The sequence below is a fragment of the Myotis lucifugus genome, unplaced genomic scaffold (assembly GCF_000147115.1).
Source record: "Myotis lucifugus unplaced genomic scaffold, Myoluc2.0 scaffold_32, whole genome shotgun sequence".
Taxonomy (NCBI): domain Eukaryota; kingdom Metazoa; phylum Chordata; class Mammalia; order Chiroptera; family Vespertilionidae; genus Myotis; species Myotis lucifugus.
Genome location: NW_005871080.1, coordinates 755,515 through 778,800, shown reverse-complemented (window position 1 = coordinate 778,800; position 23,286 = coordinate 755,515). Strand labels below are relative to the sequence as shown.

General features: G+C 44.8%; 1 protein-coding gene across 2 annotated transcripts in view; it reads left to right on the top strand.

The window, feature by feature from the left end:
• The window catches only part of MBD5 (methyl-CpG binding domain protein 5), a 151,738-nt gene extending 145,522 nt beyond the window's left edge, over positions 1 to 6,216 (top strand). For both annotated transcript variants that reach the window (XM_023752422.1, XM_023752421.1), the window contains exons 11-12: positions 2,432 to 2,507; positions 5,630 to 6,216. In XM_023752422.1, the coding sequence (XP_023608190.1) occupies positions 2,432 to 2,507; positions 5,630 to 5,701 (148 nt within the window). In that variant the 3' untranslated portion in view covers positions 5,702 to 6,216. The remainder of the gene's footprint in view (positions 1 to 2,431; positions 2,508 to 5,629) is intronic.
• Positions 6,217 to 23,286: the final 17,070 nt, after the last annotated feature.

The following is a 23,286-nucleotide window of genomic DNA, read 5'->3' as shown; positions in this document are numbered from 1 at the left end:
CACCAATTCCCCCTACAAAAGTCATAAGGTATTGCATGCAAACAGTTGTCATAATACCTACCTTTTAGGATTGTTGTATGGGTTAAATAAGATAATGATGTAAAGATTTAACACAATTCTTGGCACAGAAAATTTTCAATAGATAGTAGTTATTTTTGTTATTAAGGTAAAGGTGAGAGAAACAAGATTCTCTGATGATTTTTCATGAAAACATTTTACCATCTTTTTAGATATTTAGAACCTTATGTAGTCAATTTTAAACCCATAAGATCTTATCATCAAAATGTGTAACAAAGAAATATATTTTAAAACTTATGTTCATACTTTTCAATACAAAAGAAATAGTAAGGATAAATCTGTTTAGCACATAATACAAGGTGTAATACTGTTGGGCAACTAGGCAATGTGTGATACTATCAAGACCTTCTCCAAACAGCCCACAAAAACCTCAGCTAAGCGTAGGCGGCCCTGCAGTCCTGAGACTGGATTCCTGCCCAGTCACCCAGAATTCTGCCTAGCCAACTCCTCACTGCGAACACAGGGCAGACTGACTCCCCTAGATACCCTGGCCCTCTTAAAACCAGAATGGGTAGGTAAATAAAAACAGTATATAACAGGTTATATCAGTTTGGACAGTGCTCCAAACAGTAATAAGGGGGGGGGAGATAAGTTGCAGAATGGTGTGTATTATCAGGACACCATTGGGAGATGTGTATTATCAGGACACCATTGGGAGATTATATATATATATATATATATATATATGAAAGTTGATAACACAATCCTAGGTACTGTTTATGGATAATCATATAAAATATGAACACATTCTAGAAGGATATGCAGCACAGTTGCCTTTGAGAGGAGGGTGGGAGAGAATGGGCCTGGGAATTGATGACAAATGGGAACTTCAACTTTAATTTTTTAAAGAAAAAGGACTTAAATATGTCGTCTGTTAACAGTCTGTTCTTGGAAATGGGTTTGTTAGTTGTTCATTTATTTTATGCACTTTTCTGCATTGCTTAGATTTCTGAACATACCTGGGAAATATAGAAGCTGGAGGCTAGCTTACAGGTCAGCAAAAGTGGGTGGAAGAGGCTTGGTGTCACGTTACCCTTATAATGTGGTTACAGCCAATGCATTCATCTTTACTTTCAGTTAAACTGACTTAAGTGCATACTATATGTTTTCCAAAATATAGGGCCAACATGCTACCTTTGGACACATATTTTTATTTAGTAAATATAGGCATCATGATGTGCCCAGCCGTGTGCTACTCAGGGATGGAAGACTCAGAGTTCTTCAAGGTATACCCAGAAACTAGGTGTATGAATGGTCAGCCCTGGTATGTGAGGATACCAGGCGAGGAGTGTGGTGAGCCTAAAGGCCTCATCTAAAGGCAAATGCATTTTTAAACAGGTCGTGAGCCAAATTAAATGGGACTGTGAGCCAAATTCTTCTGCATTTGTAAATTCTGATCTCCCTGTAGATGCTGAGATACAGTTTAACCCTTGGAAAGCTCTGCAACTTTTCTCATAGGTGTCCTGGGAAGATAAATGAAATGGATCACCTTACTCAGAATAACTGGGTAATTATCTATATGCATAAAGCAGGGGAAATAAGTTAACAGAATGGACAAAGGGTACATGACTGCAGAGGTGGCTAGTGTGGAATTGCCTGCGTTTAGTAATTAGTCCAACAGCTTCCCAGATGTAAGTTTCAATCAAGGCAGCTGTGCTGTGCGTGTTATTCAGGCCAGACGTGTGTAAAGGAATGCTGAGTGGGGAGAAGAGGTCAGGCAAGTGATAGACACTCTGAGATCGTCATTCTTTATCTGTTCAAACAGTTACGCCATTTGGGTTTGGGGGAAAATGGGGTGGGCTCCCCGCGTGGAGGGAGCCTTGGGTGTGGCCAGTTCTGCAGCCAGTTCCCATCTGAATATCAGCCTTCACTAGCTTCCTGAAGCCAGGAGCTCCAGAGAAGGTAGAGGGAGCTCCCTAGTGGCCATAGCCCGCAGTTCAGCCCCTCCGCCCTTCCCTTTGGCCACATGCCTGGCTGCTGCCCGAAAAGAAACAAGCCAGAACCAGAAGCAACGCAGGACCGGCTGGAGGATAAGCTTCATCTGTGGGAAAGAGACCCATGGCCCAAATTCCTTGCAAAATTATCAGACGTGGAAGAAGCATGTGGAAGGGGAGAGAATCCGTTTTCCCCAATCATGTGTTCAATCCCCCCCCCCCGCCCCCCATCTGCTATTTTATCGTCAGCCTTCAGTGGTGAGAATTCCAGAGTGTGTTGTCATCTGAATTTTCCAAATGTGAATATAAGTTGATTTTTCTCTGGTGGAATTGGCACTTCTGTTTTCTGATTAGGGAATTAAATTGCCGTTTTGCTTCTTTAATTTATTAATCTGATGTGTTGTTTTCATTAATTCTAGAAGTGGAAAGCTAAATAACCATTTAGAAGCTGCTATTCATGAGGCCATGAGTGAACTGGACAAAATGTCTGGGACGGTAAGTTAATTTATTTTTCCATTATACTGTGTTTCTTTGAAAATAAATTGTATTACACTTTTTTGCTACAGTCTCTAAAATATTGTCAAGCAACTCATGTAGCAATACTAAATTACTAGGCTCTAAAGAAGACTGATACCAGAAAAGATCCAAAAGTAATTAAAAAAAATAACCTAGCAGTATTAACTATGTCTTTTTCTGAGATAAGTAACTTTTTTCCCCCTGCATATAGCATTTTTTAAAAATATGAGCAACAAAATATTGAATTCAAACCACAGCTTTTTGCATTGGACTCTGAATAGCCGTGGCCATTAATGTTGCCTAAATATTCACGGATGCAAATTTTGTCCATAGAACAAAAAAGTGAAATTGAACAACAAGGTCAAGATCAACAGTTCATAGACCTCTCATTTCCTTTCTACTGTTAGCTAAAAAATAAAATATTTGGCACAAAACTCTGTTGTTAAGCTAATTAACACTGTAACCTCTGGTTTTAGAGAAGTAGTATCTACTTTTTCTTTCCTTTATTGAACAGTGCATATAACAGTGTTGAATGTAAGCAATTTAATCATTATCCTCTAATTCACTAATGTAAACACTCAAAGTATAGTTTTGGTAATCGTTTTAAATATGTGACATATCTAAAGCTATTCAGCTCTGAAAGGTCATTTCTTTTCCTTTTCCTTTTTCTTGACACTTTGTGCTAACACGGTTATCTGAGAGCCATCCAGTGGCTATTGCATGACAGGTGTATGTTACAGACTCACAGAATGTTGGGATTGGTGTGGACTTTAGAGACTCTGTGATCCAACCCATCACTTCACAGATGGGCAAACTGAGGCCCTGAGATGTTAAATTTCCTGACAGAAAAGTCTGGAACTAGGATTATACACTCAAATGCCTTCTAGGACCAAGCAAATAATACCCATAGGTAAGGTGAGTCAGGTGTGAGGAAAACAGCAGTTCTCGTGGACTGAGACGTGCCAACCCAGACGCACTGGTGAGATCAGGCTGCCCGCCACTGCCAGTCTTAGAGGCTCCGCACAGTAACTGCTTGCTGCCGTCTGGTTCTGATTGGGGACGGTCTTGCTCCACACAGTGTTTCAGGGGCCCAGGTTCTTTAGCATCCACTGTTCCTTAGAGCCTCAGGCTGCTCCATTATAACCTTGGCATCGAGCCCAGAACCTCGAGAAGAGAGTGCACACAGAGCACCACCAGGATAGGTTTTATGGGCCAGGCCTGGCAGACATCACTCCTGCTGACTCTCGGCCTGACCCAATCATGTGGCCTTTTTTTTTTTTTAAACACATAGTTTTATTGATTTCAGAGAGGAAGAGAGAGGGAGAGAGAGAGAGAGAGAGAGAGAGAGAGAGAGAGAGAGAGAAACATCCATGATGAGAGAGCATCATTGATCAGCTGCCTCCTGCATGCCCCCCACTGGGGATCGAGCCCACAACCCGGGCATGTGCCCTTGACCAGAATCTAACCTGGGATCCTTCAGTCCGCAGGCTGACGCTCTATCCACTGAGCCAAATCGGCTAGGGCTCATGTGGCCTTCTTAACTCATGGACGAGGACATGTCTTATACAAGTGCCTGCTCAGGAAGAAGAGAAAATGGGTTTAGCGAGCATCTCACTAGTGCCTGCCTCAGGACATTGGCCTCTGTGGCCAGGGGACGGTCTTGGGCCATGGGGACTGTGGCAACCGGAGCGTGAGCCCCCTGCAGGAGGGGCTCCTTATTTTCCTGAGATGCTAGAAGTCTAGAAATAAAATCTCTCTCTCTCTCTCTCTCTCTCTCTCTCTCTCTCTCTCTCTCTCTCTCGTTGACAACTATTTTTAAAATAGTAAAACATTGGATGGCTAAACAAAATACCTTTTCATGGGTTACTAGTTTATATTCTTGAATAATGGCTTTCCTTGATTATAAAAAGATTTCAGTTATAACTCCTTATCAGAGGCTATGATTTTTTAAAATGTGTAGGAAAGGGTTAAGAGGAAGAGGCATTTTGAAAAAATGCATAAATGTTATTTTTAAGATTTAAATATTATTTTTTAAGAAGTCTTCTGCATTTGACCCTGAATAACACTGACCTTTGCTATTATCTAAATGTTATTTTTTAAAACATACAATAGAGCCAACTTGTTGTGAATATCACGAGCTGATTGTGTACATCTCTTTCTAACTCTTAGTTCTGTGAGATCACATTGGTAGCTTGAAATCGACCATGGTGGAAGTATTTACACTGCGGAAATTGGCATGTGCTACCATGTATTTGTGTCCCTCCACAGGGAGCTAGCTAGTGTTAATCATTTGCTAAGCCGCTGCCTTGGGCCCATCCTGCTTTTCCTGCATCTTGACCTTTCCCTTTCTCATCAGTAGCCACAATACAACATGGGGCACCTGATCACCCCTCTAACACCTGTCCTCTGCCCCTCGAAACCACACCACCTGCTTTCTGATACCTGGTGATCATGCTCCTCGTTTGATTCACCTCTGCTCAATCTGATACACAGCCCTGAATCCTGCTAGTTTCTGTGTTAGTTTATCAAGACGACTTGCTCTTCCCAGACTACACAAGCTCAAATCTGCCAACAGATGGTAGTGGTGTTCCATTTTCCATCCTGACTCTTCTCATAAATAAACTTCCTGGGCCAAGGTTCTTACAATTTTTGACCCTTCTTAGTAGTTGTAAAATAAGTAGGGTGATGAGTGAAGGAGAAAACATGGCTGGTGTGTATTCACCCACTTTCCAGGTCCTGGTGGCATTGATGACCTAGGACTCTCTGACAGGAAAGGCCCTGTTTTCATCTTCAATGTACAGCAGCAATGGCAACTGCGCATCGCCTTTCCTGCGCTTGAATTTTCCCAGTTCCTCCTTTATGTCCCACTGTTGTGGGGTCCACAGAGTGCTGCTCTGCTTCCAAGTTCCCAGGACTCCTCATATTCTGTAGTGGCCGTGGGCACATTGAGATCTAGGGTCTTGGTAAACATTTTAAACACCCTACGAAAGCAGTGATTACAAATAAAAGCCTGAGTCTGTTTCCTACGTTTCTGTGTCAGAAATCAGATGGTATTTATGATTTCAACCTCTCTTGTTGTTTTCCCGCCTCTTTATTTCCAGGTTCACCAAATCCCACATGGAGACAGACAAATGAGGCCCCCCAAACCCAAGAAGAGGAAGATCTCCAGATAACAGGGACTGCTCCACCATGCACAGTGTTTATGAAAGGAACGTGCACAGATATATCTGTATATAGGTATTGATATAGCCACCGTTATATCAATATTTATACTATGGCAGAGAGCTACATCCACCACAGGGTGCTAAAAGAAACAGTGATACAATATTTTTTTGATCAGGAAGGATAATGAATGCTGGAAAAACCAATCAAAATCCCTGAGTGATGGGCGTGATAAATGGTCAAGAGATGACTGAGAAACCCTTTTTTTCTATAACACTAAAATTGTGATTATAAGAGATAGTCCAAATGTTTCTGAAGACTTTTCAATGTTGTATATAGAAAATACAGAATTTCATGGTGATATCAGAAATGTAAATATTGTACAATATTGTCATGTACAAGCGTACTTAATGCACACTTTATCTTTTATTGTACAAAGAAATAGTGTACAAAATTCTTTGGTTTCTATGGAGTACACCTACCAGAGACTACCAGTGTAAAGTGATAAATAAAAATACAACCTAAATGCTTTTCTATGATAATGTAAAAGATGCTGTTTTTGTATTTAACAGCAGAGAAAAGGCATGATGATGTGTATTCCCTGAATTATGACATACACTGCACACCACTGAGTGTCCATTTATATTGTCTGTTTGGACGCACCTGGCCTGCAAGCACTGGACTTGACCTCGGGTGTCTAGGAAGTCGAAACCTTGCGGATTTCTAAAGGGTTGAGGGCTCACAGGTCTAAATTAAGAATTCAGAAACTGCAACCATTTGTTGCATATTTTTTTTACCTAAGTTTTAAAGTAGAATAGGTTTTATAAAAAAAAATCTTAGAGGGAATATTTTACTCAGTCATTTCTGTAGGTAATGTTTGATAGCCACCTATTGAACTAGATTGCTTATGCTGCACCACCGTGATGCTCAGAGCTAAGTTTCTTTGCAAACAATACCTGACAAGATAAAACTTTCTTCTGTTCCTGTACATGGAGGCTAAAGCCCCACTTTGAAATCATCATCAGAGGGAAGGTTGGTTATAATTCAGTTTTCCTTTGGGGGCAAAAAGAAATATGAATCATCAAAGCAAGTTTCATATATCCATCCATTTATCAGTATTACTTAATCCGCAAGCTAAGGTGGCTTTCAAAATTATTAGCAATGGTAATTTTTTATCAGTATTATGTAACATATCAGATTTATTTTATTTAAAGAATTATTTATACCATTAACAGATTCTTATATATATATATATATTAATGTGGCTGAAATGTGCAGGTTAAATCTATTAACCAAATTATTTATATTATATTAAATAAGAAACAAATTTGAAACAAATGTAGAAAGAAAATACTACATTACAAGTATACAAGCCAAGTATACAAGCCTAAAACTGTGAGCCATTGTAAAGTACAAGGTTATTAATAAGAAATGTAGCACAACATAATTTTCTGTCAATTTTTGTGGTGGTGGTATAACCCTATCTCCCAAGCAATTGAACAAATTTTCAGGCCTCCAGCCGTATTGTCAAAAGAAGTCCATTATTCCTTTATTTTTCCTATGACCAGCCCCACCCCCAAATTCTTTCTCCCCTAGGGAATTCTTTCTCCCCTAGGGAGCGCTGCCTTGTCCCCCTAGCCCAGGGCTCACTCAACAGCTTAGTGATCGGGCTGCTGGGAGGCCCTCCAATAGCTCACCCTTACTCCTCCTCTCTCATCCATCCCCCAAACTCCTCAGTCCCATGACGTAGCAGAGTTCCAGTAACTCAGGAAAAAGGAGACCAAGGTCATTCCTCCAACTGGTTTCTTGGGGCCACAGCACAGAACACTCCCCCTGGGCTGTTCTGTAATATCAGCAGCTCTGAATTCTTCCCCCAGGTCTCCTGTGTCTCTGTGTCCTTTCCACTCCCACCCTCAGCCCTGTCCCCAAGCAAACTGGCCACACTGGGCTCCATGGGCTGGAGGGAGGGACCCTTCCTTCTGGGGTAGGTTCGTTTTGTCTTTCCCCAGTCCTAGAGTCACCATTTGTGTAGTTGAGTTGGCACATTTTTGTAATTAGTTGATGTGTTCAGTGTGTTTCAACCATTAACGTTGTCCATTTTTTGTGCACCAACCTGCTTTTCTACTGTTTTGTTTTATATGATTGATTTCAGTCACAGATAGGTTCCTGTGTCTATCTGGGTATGTGTGTGTGTGTGTGTGTGTGTGTGTGTGTGTTCATATGTACAAGTTTCTTCAGCCTTTGCTTTTTTGTCTTCAGACTGAGTTTGTGTCAATCAAGCCTTCTTTTTGATATTTTAAACTTACTGGGTTTGTGCTTCCCCCACCCATGTATACTTTACATCAGTAGACCATGTAAAGTATGTTTGCGCCCATGATTTCATTGGCTGCTCACAGCTTTGATGTGGGTGCTATGTGTGGTTGTTTCAGTCCACCAGGGTTTTTTCCCCCCCTTTCTCTTTTACAGTTATATGATTTCATGTAAGCAGTTAATGTAAACATTGTTGGCATGACAGGTCATGCAGTGCTGTAACATTTTTTTTAAATGTTGCACCTACTTTACAATTAAAAAACTGGTCACCATACTTAAATTTCGCCCATAGAGCCATTTCTTTCTCTTTGTATTAAAGCCAATTCATTTTTTTAAAATGAAGGCTAGCCCTTCTACATTAGTACATTTTTTTATTCCCTAAAATAAACTTTTCCCCCTAATATATCTGAGAATGGGAACAGAATGAAAATGTTTTGCTCCTTTTAAGAACTTAATAGCTCCCCTTGGAAAAGGCAAACTGATTTTATTCTGTTCCCCTAACAGTCTTAGGAAGCACAAGGAGAATAAACTATACCTTTATGTAGTTTCCAAAGATTATTTCCAACAAGTGAAAATTAACAGAGCAGCTCTTGTTTGATTTGTCTTGTTTGTGGCATTAAAAGCAATCAGGGTTTTTATTTATTTAAAGGAACATTTCAATTCTATTGTGAATATCAATACTTTAAGAAGAATATTCATCCCTTGTGATATCATGGGCCACTTTTAGTCTTTTAATTAGACCCTGACTTTGAGTTATTTGCTGTGTCCGTTTTTTTAAGTAATCACAACCTTCTGTTTTGAACATACAGCAGAATTGTGGGAGGAGCAGAGGGCAGTTATTTTGTTTTCCGTTAAGTTTTATGAAAATTCTCAACTGACTTATCCCATGAGGAGATTCCTTTTTCCTTTCAGAGTGCAGTTACTTTGGTAATCGTCCGTGCTGTGTGCAACGTTCCTGTGTAAGTCACAGGCCATCCTGCACTGAGATTTTAAAATCTAAGATGCGTAAGATGCTAGTGACACTGCTCTTTGTGAAAAGAAAGCCAAGGATTCTAGACCTTACTGAAAATCTGAAATCTTGTTTACATTGCCCATTTATGCCCAAATAGTCTAACACAAGACTCAAGACATGTCACTGTCATGTATAAAATGAGTTATGCAATACTTTATTGATGTGGGGGCTGTGGCCAAATTAATAACCTGATATTAAGAACTGTAATATTGAATTAGTTTATCTTTTTCTTTCATTCACTCTATCACATTTGCATTAGCCAAAGAGATAAGAACATTAGTAATTCATGTGTGTAAAAAAAAAAAAACCCTAGTGATTTTTAAATCAGTGAGCCAAAAAGCAATAAACAATTCCAGCATGGGATATCCTGCTAAGAGTAGGGAGTCGGATGGAAAAAAAATATACAAAAAGCATTTTCTTAAATATGAAAGATTAATTTGTATCTACTGTAAATATGTATTATCAGCCTTACCTGCTTTTATACACACTGTGTGTGTACTTCAGTGACCTTTTATAAACCGGGGGAAAAAATGGTTGATTTACTGATTTGTTATGTAAATACAAAGTTGTCTATAAATTGGAAAATTTGATGCCGGATGGCTTCACAATATACAAATGTGTTTTGTAACATCATGCCTTTATGGATTAAGTATAAATACACTGATTGTCTGTGTAGAAAAGTAGCAATTTACATTTCACCTGCATTTCAAATGAATATCTTTATCCAAATGGTTATAGCCTTAGGAAAAATAAGTGACATCAACATTTTCATTGCGGAAAAACAAATATGGTTTTGAATTCACCAAAACTCCTTTTCACACTCAAGAGTCTTTTCAGTTCCATGCTAAATGCCTTGTATTAGGAGATTTCCATAGGTGGTTTGATTCATCGATCCAGGTCTGGGCTCTACCTAGGAAACCTTCCCAAACTGAATTGTTCTACTTTAGAGACAGGCTGTGCATCTTAATTTCTAAATTGTAGGCAGAGAAAAAGCCACAGCCACCTTATTGCTTTTGACTTATTCTTTTCTGCTTTAGTTCATACGTCTTAGAAACACCACACAGATCGTCAGGGCCTAGTTCTCATGTGCCAGGAGTGTCATCTCAGCTCGGGGCTTGTCGGCCTTGGCACCGGTAACATTTGGGTGAGATCATGCATTGTTGCGGGGGCTGTCCTGGGCATTGTAGGATGTTTGGCAGCCTCCCTGGTCTCTACCCACCAGATGCCAGTAGCTTCCCTTCCAAATTGTGACAATCAGAAGCGACACCACACATTGCCAAATGTCTCCTGGAGGGGGACCTGGGGGCGGGGGACAAAATGAGATTTGAAAACCGCTGCCTTAACAGAATCAGTTAGGGAACATATGTCTGTGTGAAGTACGCCATGTTTTGCATGCTGTAATCTGCAGGAAATGGATTCCTAGATCAAAATCCAAAACAAAATCCATGCCAAGGGTGAGCTTCTCGATCCATGGTTAAGGAAGGGAACACATAAGCTTTGGCTTTATTTTGAACACATTTGACACTTTGATGCTAAGACCCAGAACAATCATGTTTTGAGAACTCTCAGAAAAGGCTCAGGAGAGTCACCTGAATTCTGTGGTCCCGAGTTTCTGAGAAGACTGATGGTCCACGCTGGGTAATGCAAGGGGCTTCCAGCAGTGGGAGGGCTAGTGTAGCTGCCCCCCCTTGGTGAAGATGAGGAAGCTGGCAAAGGAGGCCCTGTTCTGCGTGTATTTTAACAGCTCTCTGCAGCGGCCTGGTTCAGGAATCGGTCGTTTCTGTGTGACGCTCTTAAAAGTTCTGATAGAAGCAGTTCAGGAGACCTTGGAGATATCATGGATAAATATATTCATTCAATAAATATTCATGGACACCTGCTCTATGCCCCAACCTGTGTGGCAAGGGGGATGCAATAGTGAATAAGACAGACCCCTTCTTTGCCCTCACAACAGCTGCCCAAGGAGGTAGCCAATTAACATGTAAGTACAACAGAAGGTGGTAGGGCTGGGATAGGGAAGCCCATCACAAGCCCCTGGCCCCATTTAATGGGGATGGGGCTTCATTGGGGATCAAGGAAGATGAATAAAATTAGTCGGGCACAGGAGATGTGTGTGACGTGGAGGAAGGTAAATGAGAGCAAGTTAGGGGCAGAGAGAACAGGTGTGTAAGGCTTGGAGCTAAGGAGTGTGAGAGGAGAATAGAGTGCAAAAGGGAATTATGAAGAGAAATAGAGTGAAAGGCAAAGTCGGGGAGGGGTCTAGGCAAGTTTTGTCAAGACTTTGCCCTTGAGCACCATAGTAATGGGGAACTATTGTAGGGTTTTTTTGTGGGGGGGATATAATCAGGTTTGTGTTTTTAAAAGATTATTCTGACTGTAGTGTGAAGAAGAGGCATTTGCAGGAGGACAACACCGACGAGCATAGACCTCGTGTCAAGTGCAGCATTTTTACTTAGCATGTACGTCCTCAGAAACCAACATAAAATATGGGGGCCACTCTACTACTACTTCTTACATTTGTTGAGCAAGTTCCACCCCAGTCTTGAGGGGTGTGTAATGTACATGTGCAAATTCACTTCGGTAGCCATGAAGACATGCTCATCAGTACACTTACGTTTTTTGCCAACAACATGAATTCCCTATTTTATTTTATTTTTTATTTTTGACACAAATGAGTGTGCTGTTGGCCTAGCAATAGTGTTTCCACTTTGATGATCAGAGGATGGGAAAGTTAAAATCCAAAGCCTCTTGTGAAAGTGTTAGAAAGCAAGGCCTGCAAACCAGCATGCACAGGTAAATGAGGGTCAGGTCACACCTCTGGAGTGAGCATTCATCCCTCACACATCCTCTGGAAACAGGAAGCTGCAGAGGAGCACGCAACATGCCGGGGGTACCAGGTGAGCACCGAAGGCTATGAAAGCACAGGAAAGGGGAACACAGGGAGTCAGAGCCCAGGACAAGGCCATCTGGCTTCATGGACCTCTGCCCCACAGCAGGGGCGGCCACAGTGGCCTTTCATCATCCGTTCCATGCCCTTCAAAGTATTCCCAGCCACAATTAGTCACCTCCTACATTCAGTGAACATTGAACTTGAGGGTTTTTCAAAGCTAATTATCGGTTTTAAAAGAAAAGAAAAAAAAGCAGAGGCAATGCAATAACAGGCATCCAATTCTACGATCCAGAGACCAGCAAATAGGCCTTCCCTCCGGCACGGGCCCTCAGCACAGGAAATGGACCCTCGACGGGGAGACGGTCCATCATAAAGTTTACAAATTGGGCTCTGGAGGGCGATTGTCTGCATTCAAATCTAGGCTGTGCCACTAACTAGTTGCTTGACTTTGGGCAAGTTACTCAGTCTATCCATGTTTCGTTTCATCTACAAAAGGGGATAATAATAGCACTTTCCTTGTGGGATTGATTAAAGATCAGATGAGATCATGCAGCTCTGGGTGCCTGGTATGAAAGATTCAGATTAGAACAGGGAACTTCCTGCCAGTGAAAGTGTCGCACATAAGGAGGACTTGTGTCTCGAGGTGCTGTGTCTTCCCCCAAAGCCCTGAAGGGTAAGAGAGTGGTTGGCCTGTCCAGGGCAGTTCTGACCAAGCAAACTGCACCACGGAGGTGTCTGCTTCTCCCTCCCAGCTCGCAGATTCTGGACGGACCGCCCAGGGTGTTCCTTGGGTGAACTCCACTGTCCGTAATGCCACAGGCAGAACTAGACCAGCGAAGTGATTTCCCAGGAAACTGGTCTGCAAAATGATTTCTCCAGGAAGCTAAGTGCATGGCTGCGGTAACCAGAGCAGAAACAGCTTCTAACCTTCATCCTCAGAGTGAAATTGGAAAGGGCTCTTCAAATAAGTAGCTCAAGATGTGAAAATTTTAAACAAAATCAGTCCAATCAGGGAATGCACAGTTTAGTACAGGGAAAAGTGTATTTGACTTAAGAAAGTGAAATTTGGGGTCCTCGTTCTTTTTAAAAAATGTATTGCTATTGATTTCAGAGAGGAAGGGAGAGAGAGATAGAAACCAATTATGAGAGAAAAATCACTAATGGGCTGCCTCCTGCATGTCCCCTCCCTGCCCCCTACTGGGGATGGAGCCTGAAACCCGGTCATGTGGCCTGACCAGGAATCGAACTGTGATCTCCTGGTTCATAGGTCGATGATCAACCACTGAGCCACACCAGCCTAGTCCTTGGTGCAGACTGACTCTTGATCATTAAAGAAACCCTGAGGCCTCCTCCAAGGTGTGAATCCAGGCATTCAGGAGCCCTGTGCCTTCAGGCAAATTACCACCTCCCTGCCTTTGTTTCATCAACTGAAAAATGGGGACTATAGAACCTACCTCTTAAAATTGCTTGAGGATTAAATATATGAATCTATGTGAGCGGCAGGCATACAGTAAGCGCTATGCAGGTCTGGCGATTATTATCGTTATTACTGTTAGTAATAGAGGCTGAGCCACACTGACTTCCTTCACCGTAGATGGGAATGGTGTAGCCCTCATGTATCTTAAAGAAAGAGCCAGTCTTCTGTGGGGTGGTCACTTAAGAGGATCCTACTATTCATGTTTAACCATTTATTTCTCTTTCCTGATTTAAACACAGGTGCTCTTGAGAGGAGCAAAGTTTTGAACCAAGCATGAAGCTCCCAGAGGTTTGAGAGTGTGTGTGTGGCGGGGGGGGGGGGGGGGGGGGGGGGGTGCGGAGAGAAAATGCTCATACTTTCACAGGATTCACTGTGCTCAGAAGACAAGCATGGCCATGAAAAGAGATGGTGCCCTGAGCCATGCTTTTAGAAGGGGAAAGAACGAATAACCCACAGTCACAGTATTTATAAGTGCTATTAAGGATTATCATTGATTTCTCAATTGGAAGTTCATATCTAAGTATTATACTTAGAATATTCAGACTGTGAAACCTTAGGTACATCTTGCTAAGTGTTGGAGGCGGGGTGGCCAGAATTTGCCAAACACGGATGCAGATAAATGGTTTAGCTAAACACTTAGCTCCCAGGGCCTCGAGGTGTCCTGTCTGCTCAGCTGCTGCACACTGCGTGCGCGCGGGGCCAGGACAACTGGTCGCCTGAAGCTTTGGTCCCTGGAGTGTGACTCTGTCCCCAGGACATAGCTTTCGCTGCCAAGGTGATCTTTCCTAGCTGTCGTGGTTCCGGGGCGTTGGCCTTTGGAAATCACCTGTGACCTTTTACAGGCTCTGTCCCCCTTTTCCAATCAAAGAGGGATTATCTCGAAATGTTAGGTTCTTTCAAATTTCAAAACAAGCCTGGAGGTTCAGGCGCTCGTGATTTCAGGCTGATTCTGACTGTTCTGATGAATTTGGCAAAGAACTGGAAGCAAAAATTCACAGAAGCTGGAGAAGGAGGCGTGCGAGAGGCAGACTGGAGAACGGACTGGCTCTCTGTGGACAAGCCATCTGCCCAGCCCGAGTCGGCAAAGACGAAGAGACACTGTTTTGTCCCCTTTCTCTTGGCTTTCCAGCTCTTCCCGCGTGTCCAAGGCCATCATGGAGCAGGTGAGGCGTCCAGGAAGGAGGGGAAAGTGTGCCTTGTGCCTCGGAAGGCAACTGGGTCAGCCAAAGAGATCAGGCTGCAGCCACTGCCTCGGGAGGGGCACACAATTTTCTGCCAGAGAACAAAACAAAGAAGGGGTGTCGGTCCTGCCTCAGAGAGTAGCTTTCCTTGTTCTAAAGCAACGGTTCTCAAACTTGACTAACAAATTCCTATCAGTAAAATAAAAATGAAATTGAAGACACACTATATACGGACAAATGCACGTGGATATGCTTGTGCTAGTATGTATACTACTGGATTAATATGTGTTATAAAACTCACAAACTGGAAATTAGGAAAGACTGAGATGAATGGAACAGAAATGGAAGCTTTTCTATTTCTCTCTCTCTCACCCCAGTGGATTATCTTGCATTTTGCTTGCAGTATGTGCATCCGACTTTAGAATCATTCCAAGTGATGAAACACTGGCAGGTCATAATGTGTGTCTGCCATGAGCAAAGGCGGTGATGGAGCCAAACCATCAAAGAGAACTCCTTGAGGAGAGACCCGGTTTTCCTTATTCAATCTGCTCAATTCTAATTCAATTGTAAAGGAGACAAGAAAGGGAGGAAAGCGTTCCTGAAAACCTGGCGGCTAACGTGGAATGTAGGCTTTATATTAGGGTGTGTGAATGACCTTGATCTTTCTATAAGCTCAGACTGTCACCAGATGTAGCGCTTTGAGTGTGAGACAGGGTCCCGACCAGGTTCTGTCATCTGTTCAGGACAGGTGCCCACCCAGTGTGCCCGGCACTGCCCACGCCACACTTGGTAGCGGTAAGCGAGCACGCCAGCTCCACGGTGGGCCTGCCAGCTCACAGACCTGGGTCAGGCACTCTGTGCATATGCGCATGCACTTGGTACACTTCCAGCCTCCAGAGAGTTCTGGAACCTTCTCGACAGGTTCCAAAACTTAAAGGTAATCTGTCCTTGTTACCCATGTAAAAGGTGTGGGCACGGGTTGTGGGAAAAGAGCAGAACTGGGTTCCAGTCTCAGCTCTGCTGTTCCTGTGGGACCTAGGACCAGTGCCTTTACTTTTCTAACCTTACGTTTTCTCATCTGTCCCCAGGGGCACGGATGTTACCCCACCTGCCCCACAGGCTGATCCTGAAGGTACACGTGAATATACATATGTAGGCAGGTATTTTGCAGAACAATGCAAAACATCGTATGAATGAAGTCAAGGTATTCAGACTCATGTGCCTGAAGGCTTCAGCTGGCGCTGTTGACCAGAACTCTCACGCACGCACGTCTTCTCCACGTGGTCTGGGCTTCCTCGCAGCATCCACCTCGGTTCCAAGAGCAAGTGCCCCAGCACGCAAGAGGAAGAGCCAGGTGCAAGATGTATTGCCTTTCCCAACCTGCCCTCTGAAGTCACATGTCGTTGCTTTTGCCCAATTTGTTTGCTAAGAAGCATGGCCCTAAAGCCAGCACGTAAGAGGGGAATTTGACTCTCTCTGTCGACGAAGTGGCAAAAATGTGCAGACACATTTCAAATCACTACACAAGCTTTTAACAAAATATGTGATTGGAGCATATTCTCTTCGCTGGTATAAGTATTGCTAAGATTGGGGTCAAGTATCACATGGCAGGAACAATGCTAAGCACTGTACACGTTGAGAGAGTTAAATGATGTACCACTCCCCATTCTATGGGACAGGTACTAGTATGTCCCCATGTTATAGATCTGGAGTCCAAAACTTAAAGGTAATCTGTTCTTGTCACCCATGGAGAAGTGGCAGCCCCACCAGAGGAGCCCAGGCAGCTTATCATGAAGCCAAACTGTCCGTTTCCTCAGCCTCTCATGTACATATGTAAGATGAGGTTTGAGTAACTCAATATAGTTCTCAAAGTTAGTAAGTGTATGTACATATAGCTCTATACAATCTCACACACAAAAAACATACTTGCACAGTTCATAATGATATGGAAAACATCTCGGTGGCTGTTCCATGACGTTTCTGGAGGGAGGAGGCTGTATTTGAGGGAAAGATGCTGCAATCACCCCTTTGTGGGGTAGAAGGGAGCCTCCCTAGCCATACGGCAGGGCAGGAGGGGGCTCCCTTGGAAAAGGGGGTACTGAGTTTTGCGGGGGAAAGATGAAGAAAGAGGCAAGGGGACCAGAAGGAGACTTTAGGGGAAGAGATTTATCTTAAAAAGATTTCTTTCTTGTAATGAGGTTTACAAGAAAGATACTGTGCTGTGCAACATGAACTCTCCCTGAGCCTCTGAAAATTCGTCAGTGGGAAGGGAAAGCATGATGGTTGGTGTAAATAAATTTCCAGTTGTAGATAGTTCAGAGTTTGAGTTTTTGTCTCCAGGATCACTCAGAATAAGCCCGAGATGCTAAAGGGAGTCACTAATGTCTGGGTTCTTAAACTGTGCCCTCTAGCAATTAGTCCATGTCCCTGATGGAGTGAGTGATTGAATTCATTTGCTAGTTTCAGTCCCACTCGGGGCCACTTCCTCCTTCCCAGGAATCAGGCTCAGTCTGTTCACAGAAGAATGAATCTCCTCCATTGAGAACATGCTTACTGAGCACCTACAACTCTTATACCCAGATAGAAACAAACCCCAGTGACACTGAATTTGGGATGGAATGGCTGTTCACCTTGTTTTGCCCATTCTGGGTACCAGGACTCTACTAGGAAGGTGGATCCCTAAACAGTACTATGTGGTCACTTTGTGGAATACTGTATCATTTTTCCCAATTGTTCACAACCCCCTTCCTATAAAAGGACCTCATTGCCATATGACTTGTGGTATCTTTCTAGTTCTCCACCCTGAGGATGTCAAGCTTGGCCATGGACTAGTTGTGGCCAATGGGTTCTAAGTAGAAGAGCCTGTTCCAAAAAAAGGACTTTAAAAGCCATTGTGTGCTCATTTCTTCATCCACAAGTTTTTATTTTAGATGAAAGTTATTCCTTCTGCCTGAATCCCACAATGAAAGAGACGTGTAGGCTGGAGCTGGACGGAGCGCAGCAGAGCTGTAGCTGACTGTAGGAGTCAAGCAACATGAGCAAGAAACAAACCTTGGCTGTTTTAAGGCAGTAGGATTTTGAGGTTGTTACAACAGCATAACCTAGCCAAAGCTGACCAAAATACTCACAGTGTAAATTACATGCCCATTGCGTGGAATATGGAATTGTTCAACACACATTCTCTGACTTCTAGAAGCTTATAATCTAAGACATAAGATCAGACACCCAAGTATCTATTAAAGCAGCAGAAGTGTCTAAGCTGATGGGTGAAGCAGGAGGCCCATAAGGATGGTCAGCAGCATGGAAAACAAGAGGGGAGATTTTAGAGAGGAGGGATGATTGGAGGCTCAGTGATGCAGAGAGTTCAAGAGAAAAATAACTGAGCAGACATCTGTGGCTTTTGTTTCTAGGAGACAAATAGGGCCTTCAAGGAAATGCTTTCAGGCGAATGGGTAGAGTGGGCAGTCAGATGCTAGGGGTTAAGGCGATGGAGAGTAAGAAAAGCCATCAAAAATTATGCTCTTTGGCCCTGGCTGGTTTGCTCAGTGGCTAGAGCATTGGCCTGCGGACTGAAGGGTCCCAGGTTTGATTCCAGTCAAAGGCACATGCCTGGGTTGGGGCTTGATGCCTAGTAGGGGGCATCCAGGAGGCAGCCAATAATGATTTTCTCTCATCATTGATGTTTCTACCTCTCTCTCCCTTCCTCTCTGAAATAAATAAAAATATATTTTAAAAAAATTTTAAATGATACTCTGAACATGTTAGGAAGGGAAAGAACCATAGTGATAGAGGAAGTCAAAGGATTGTGGCTGTTTCACAGAATGATGCAGCAGGCACATTTGGGGGCTTCTGCCCTCCCTCCTCTCCCTTCTCAGAGAGTCTACCCCTACCCATGTGCCTGCTGAGTGGAGAGGGAATCTGGTTACTTCCACGACCCCAGCGTCAGATGACTGACTGAGGTGGGCACCTGATCAGGCTCAAAAAGATCCCCGGGACAATCACTCCTTCTCACAGGAGTCCCAGAGCAAGAGGCACAGATGAAAGATGCCCTTTGAGAACAGACCCTGGAGCTGAAAGTCAAGTAGAGAAGAGTGGCTATGATCTGGTCGTGTGCATACCTAAGTCACGGGGACCCACGGGAAGTGGCTGGGCAGGAGAGAACAACAGACACAAGGAGAAAAGTGGAGAAGCCACAAGTGAGAGAGAATAAGCAGTGGCATTTCATACATGCCATGTGCTGTACTAAGTCCTTTACATTGACTTACCTCCTTTATTTCTCATACCAATCCTATGAGGTGGGTGCCATGGTTATCCTTATTTTACAGATGAAAACCCAAGACACAAAGAAGTTGTGCCCACTCTGACTCCCAGTGAAGCCGGGACATAAACTAAATGGGCTGCCTCCCAAGTCCTCACTGTTAGCCACATGCACCACTGCCTGCCAAGAGGGCGAGGAGAGGTGCTCTCTGAAGGTGCCCAGAGCCGGCCCTTCCTAAGCTCAGGTGCTCTCGCTTTACTGGGTTTCCTGAGACCACCTGAGCATCCCTGAGTCACCCAGTGCGTTCAGTTCCTGGCAAATGAGAAAACCTGAACCAAATTAAACGGGAAGTTCAAATGCTTTCTGAGTGGGAGGGAGTGGAGATGTTAGAGAGAAGAGTGGTTGTCAATGGAGCAGGCCCGCAAGGAAGCACGAGGGCTTGGGGTTAAGGGAGAGGGAGAGATTTTTCCTCTCCTATACCCAGGACCATGGGCTTAGTTTTACCATCAAGCACCCACAGTGCCACATGGTAAGTCAACTAACCAACCAAACTAGGAGTTACACCTAATCCAGTGGCTATGCCTTCCGGCTGGCTCAGCCACTGGTGGAATGGGTGAGATTGGGCCTGCATGACCCCTCCTTTCTGAGTCTTAGTATCTCTGTCAGTAAAATGGGGAGAATGGTAAAACACACATGGGGAGACTTTGACTTGCCAAGGCTCTGGGGAGACTGGGAAGCACAGATCACATGATGGGGCTGCCTGGGTGCTGGGTGTTGGGTCTGGTCTGCCAGAGATGGCCTCTGAGATGGAGGTTTGATTGCAGGACGTGTATCAGGGAATGCTGTCAGGATCACACCTGTGAGGAGCAAGGACAGACCAACTGAGCAGAGAGAGAAGTTACAGCGAAGGCAGCAGCCAGTTCCCAGGGGAACTTGAGCTGGGATGGCAGCTGAGAGTTGTCTCAGACTGAAGCCTGGGGCTGTGCCTTGTACCCCACCCCATGGAGAAGTCACTGGGCCCAGGATGTCCTGTAAGGTGAGACCCAGTTGTGAGAGCTCCAGGAGGCAATGCGTGGGTGTCGCCCTGAAAAGACGGACCCGGTGGCTCACCACCACAGCAGCAGCTGCTCACAAGAACTGAACCCCCTTCTCAGGGGCCAAATAAAGCAGGAGAGACTGGGCTTTGGGAAGAGGGGGAAGGGAGGTTCTGAGAGGGCCCAGGAGGAGAGTATAGGAGATTGTTCCGTACTGATACGATCTCACTCTGTACCCACTTGAAATCATCAGGGAAGGGAGTGACCTGGGAAAACACTGTGTGTGTGTGTGTGTGTGTGTGTGTGTAGACTGTAAAGGGATGGGCTCCTATATCTAGTCTGAGACCACGAAGCCCCAGGAATTTAGCCAGGAGCCGGAGAAAAGCTGGAGATTATGAGGCAAGGAAATGTAGGGAGTGCTAGGGTTCTTGTTCCAGCATCTAGAAGGGTTCAGCAATCTGGAGAAGAGCTGTGTGTAACTTAATAAAGAGTCCAGAGACGAAATATAATTTTGAAAGGCATTTGGGGGTCGGGTCAGAGGAGCCTAGCTAAAGAAACTAAGATCTCCTCTTCTCAGGACCCCATGCTTTTTATTAAAACAAATTGTCCTGAGGAGAGGTGGAGATATACACTTCAAAGGGTCAGGTTTCCTATACAGAGTCCATTGTCAGATTGGAAGAATTGCCTATGGCTGTTTAGGTGTTTGGCCAGTAGGAGGCAATAACATGTAGATTAAGATGCCCTGAGCTGTCTGGCAGCAAGCAATCATCCCTTTTCAGGTTTGGGGAAATGCCCTTCAGCCACTCCAGATGATTCAGCCCTTGCTAACATGCTGGAATTGGCTTCCGGCAAGGGAGGCCATAGAATTAGAGTTTGGGCCAAGTTTAACCTAAGTCTCCAAAGGACAGAGAGGTCCCACGTGGGTCATATTAGACAAGAGCTACTTTACCGACGTTCAGCTGGGCTCTCAGATCTCCAAGAGCAAAATAGAAGGAAGTTGCTCTCTGCGGTATGTGTGCTCCCAGCTCACGGCTGGGCTGTTGAAAGTTACCAAGAATTTACCCGGCCTGATTCCGGTGACACAGAATGAGATGTGTGAGAGGACACGCCTCTCCCCAGAGCATCTTCAGGGCAGGGATTAAGGGACAATTATCAATTAAACCCCAAAATGTGTGGAGGGCATTTCCTCACCAACTAAACCCCAAAATGTGTAAGCTAAAGCCCCACTCCCCATGTGGCTGTGTTCACAGATACGACCCTCAATGAGGCGTTAAGGGCGGGATCCTAACCCCCTAGGACCGGTGTCCTTATAAGAAGAGGACAGGCATCATCTCCGCAATCATTAAGCCTATGATACAACAACACAAAACAAGTTCAATGACTGGTGAGTTTCTGAGAAGAGGAGAGGACGCCGGCACAGACACAGGCACAGGCACAGAGAAGCAGGACACGAGAAGGCGGAGGCACAAACCAAGGAACACCAGGAAGCTAACGCGGCGAGGGATTCTCTCTGGAAGCCGTCGGAGGTGGAATGGCCTGCTCACACCTCGGTTCCAGCACCTCGCATCCAGAACCATGAGAGAAGGGATTTCTATTGTTTTAAGAAATTTTTAAAACCACACGTGCCTCCTTGTTTCCGGTGCTTGTTTGCTTGCTTGTTGGCCGTCACCAATGGCACTGACCTGATTTCAGCTTTCAAAGAAAATGTGTGTCACTGTAATTCTTTCAATTCTAGTTTGCAATGTGGCTAAAAAGTATGACCCAATTTAAGAACATGTCCAACACCCAAATCAAAACTGGAAACCAGAAAGGTGAGAGTTTACTCTCTGGGCCTCCTTATTTGAAAAATGAGGTAGTTGTACTAGATTTGTGGTTTAAAACAAAAACAAAAAATTTTTTAAACCACAAGGAGCCTTTCTTCAAAAGAAATCTTACCAGGAAGCAGAAACAAAGGAGGTGCCAATGAGCTGAGCTGCTCAGATCGTAGGGGAGGGGCGGGTTCCAGAATTCTCCCCACCACGGCAGGGCTGTGCACAGGGAGGCTGAAACCGGTTATGGTCCTCCCCTAAATCCTCCTCCAGCCTCCTGTCCAGGCTCTAACCGGGAGGAGTTAGTGTTCTCACCCCACCCTCCCCAGTGGTCCTAGCAGGGAGCAGGTAAATGGCCCTGAAGGGAGGAGAGAGCCAGGGCCCAAAGGAGTGTTCCCAGCGCCTTCTCCCAAAGGCCACATCCATCCTAACACCCCAGGGGAGGGGAGCTAGTGGGCAGAAGCCAGGTGAGGCCCTGCTGGAGCTCCCCCAGGGATACAGGAGGAGTGGGCCAGAATGACAGAGAAGGTAGAAGCCGGGGATGAGGACTCCACTCCCCTCCCCAGACAAAGCTGCTCCAGGCTGCCTGTGGCCATCTTTCCTCCTGACTCCCCTCGAGGCAGAAAACCCCTGGCTCCCTTTGTCGAAGACCAAGCTGCCTCTGAGCCCTGGCCCTGCTGCCCCCACGGGTCGCCGCTGGTTGCCACCCCGGCACCTTCAGCCTCTCCTTCTCTACTCACATCTCCAGTCAGCGGGCAAATGTGTGGAGGGCACCTCCTCACCAGAATTTAAACAAAACACAGCAAAAGGCCTTCTCCCATGTCCCCCACCACATTCACATTTTGAGAGAGTACCTATAACGGTCATCTCCATTCCCTCCCTTGTCCTCATTTGCTAAGTATTCCTTTCTGCTTTTACCTTTCTTGATTCCTTGCTCTTTTTTTATTTTCGTGGCCAGTTCTCTGCACTAAGGCTGAGTGCAGGGGTCTGGCACCTGCCCGGTCTCTGTTGCTGGTTGAGAAGTGGTTTGGCCAGCAGCTTCAGGCTTGCCCCCTGCTCTGAGGCCTGCCTGGAGCCCTCCATCGAAACTGAGCACACCTAGCTCACCACCAGCCTCCTTGTGGTTGGATCTGCAGCTTCTCTCTCTCCCCCTGTCCCACCGGCACCCAGCTCTGCACCCAGCTGCCCCCTCAACACCCTTGTCCTCTCAGTGAGGAGCAGCTCACAGGCCACCCATCAGCACCACCTGAGGAGCTCATATAAAATGCAAATTCCCTGGAACCACAAGTACAACCCCTGGGGTGGCCCTTCCACCCGGTGTCTGTAACAAGCTGCCCAACCCAAGTGATTCCCACACACACTGACTTCTTTTTTTTTTAATATATTTTATTGATTTTTTGCAGAGAGGAAGGGAGAGAGATAGAGAGTTAGAAACATTGATGAGAGAGAAACATCAATCAGCTGCCTCCTGCACATCTCCCACTGGGGATTGTGCCTGCAACCCAGGTACATGCCCTTGACCAGAATCGAATCTGGGACCTTACAGTCCGCAGGCCGACGCTCTATCCACTGAGCCAAACCAGTTTCGGCCACACACTGACTTCTGAGAGCTGCAGAAGGTGCCTG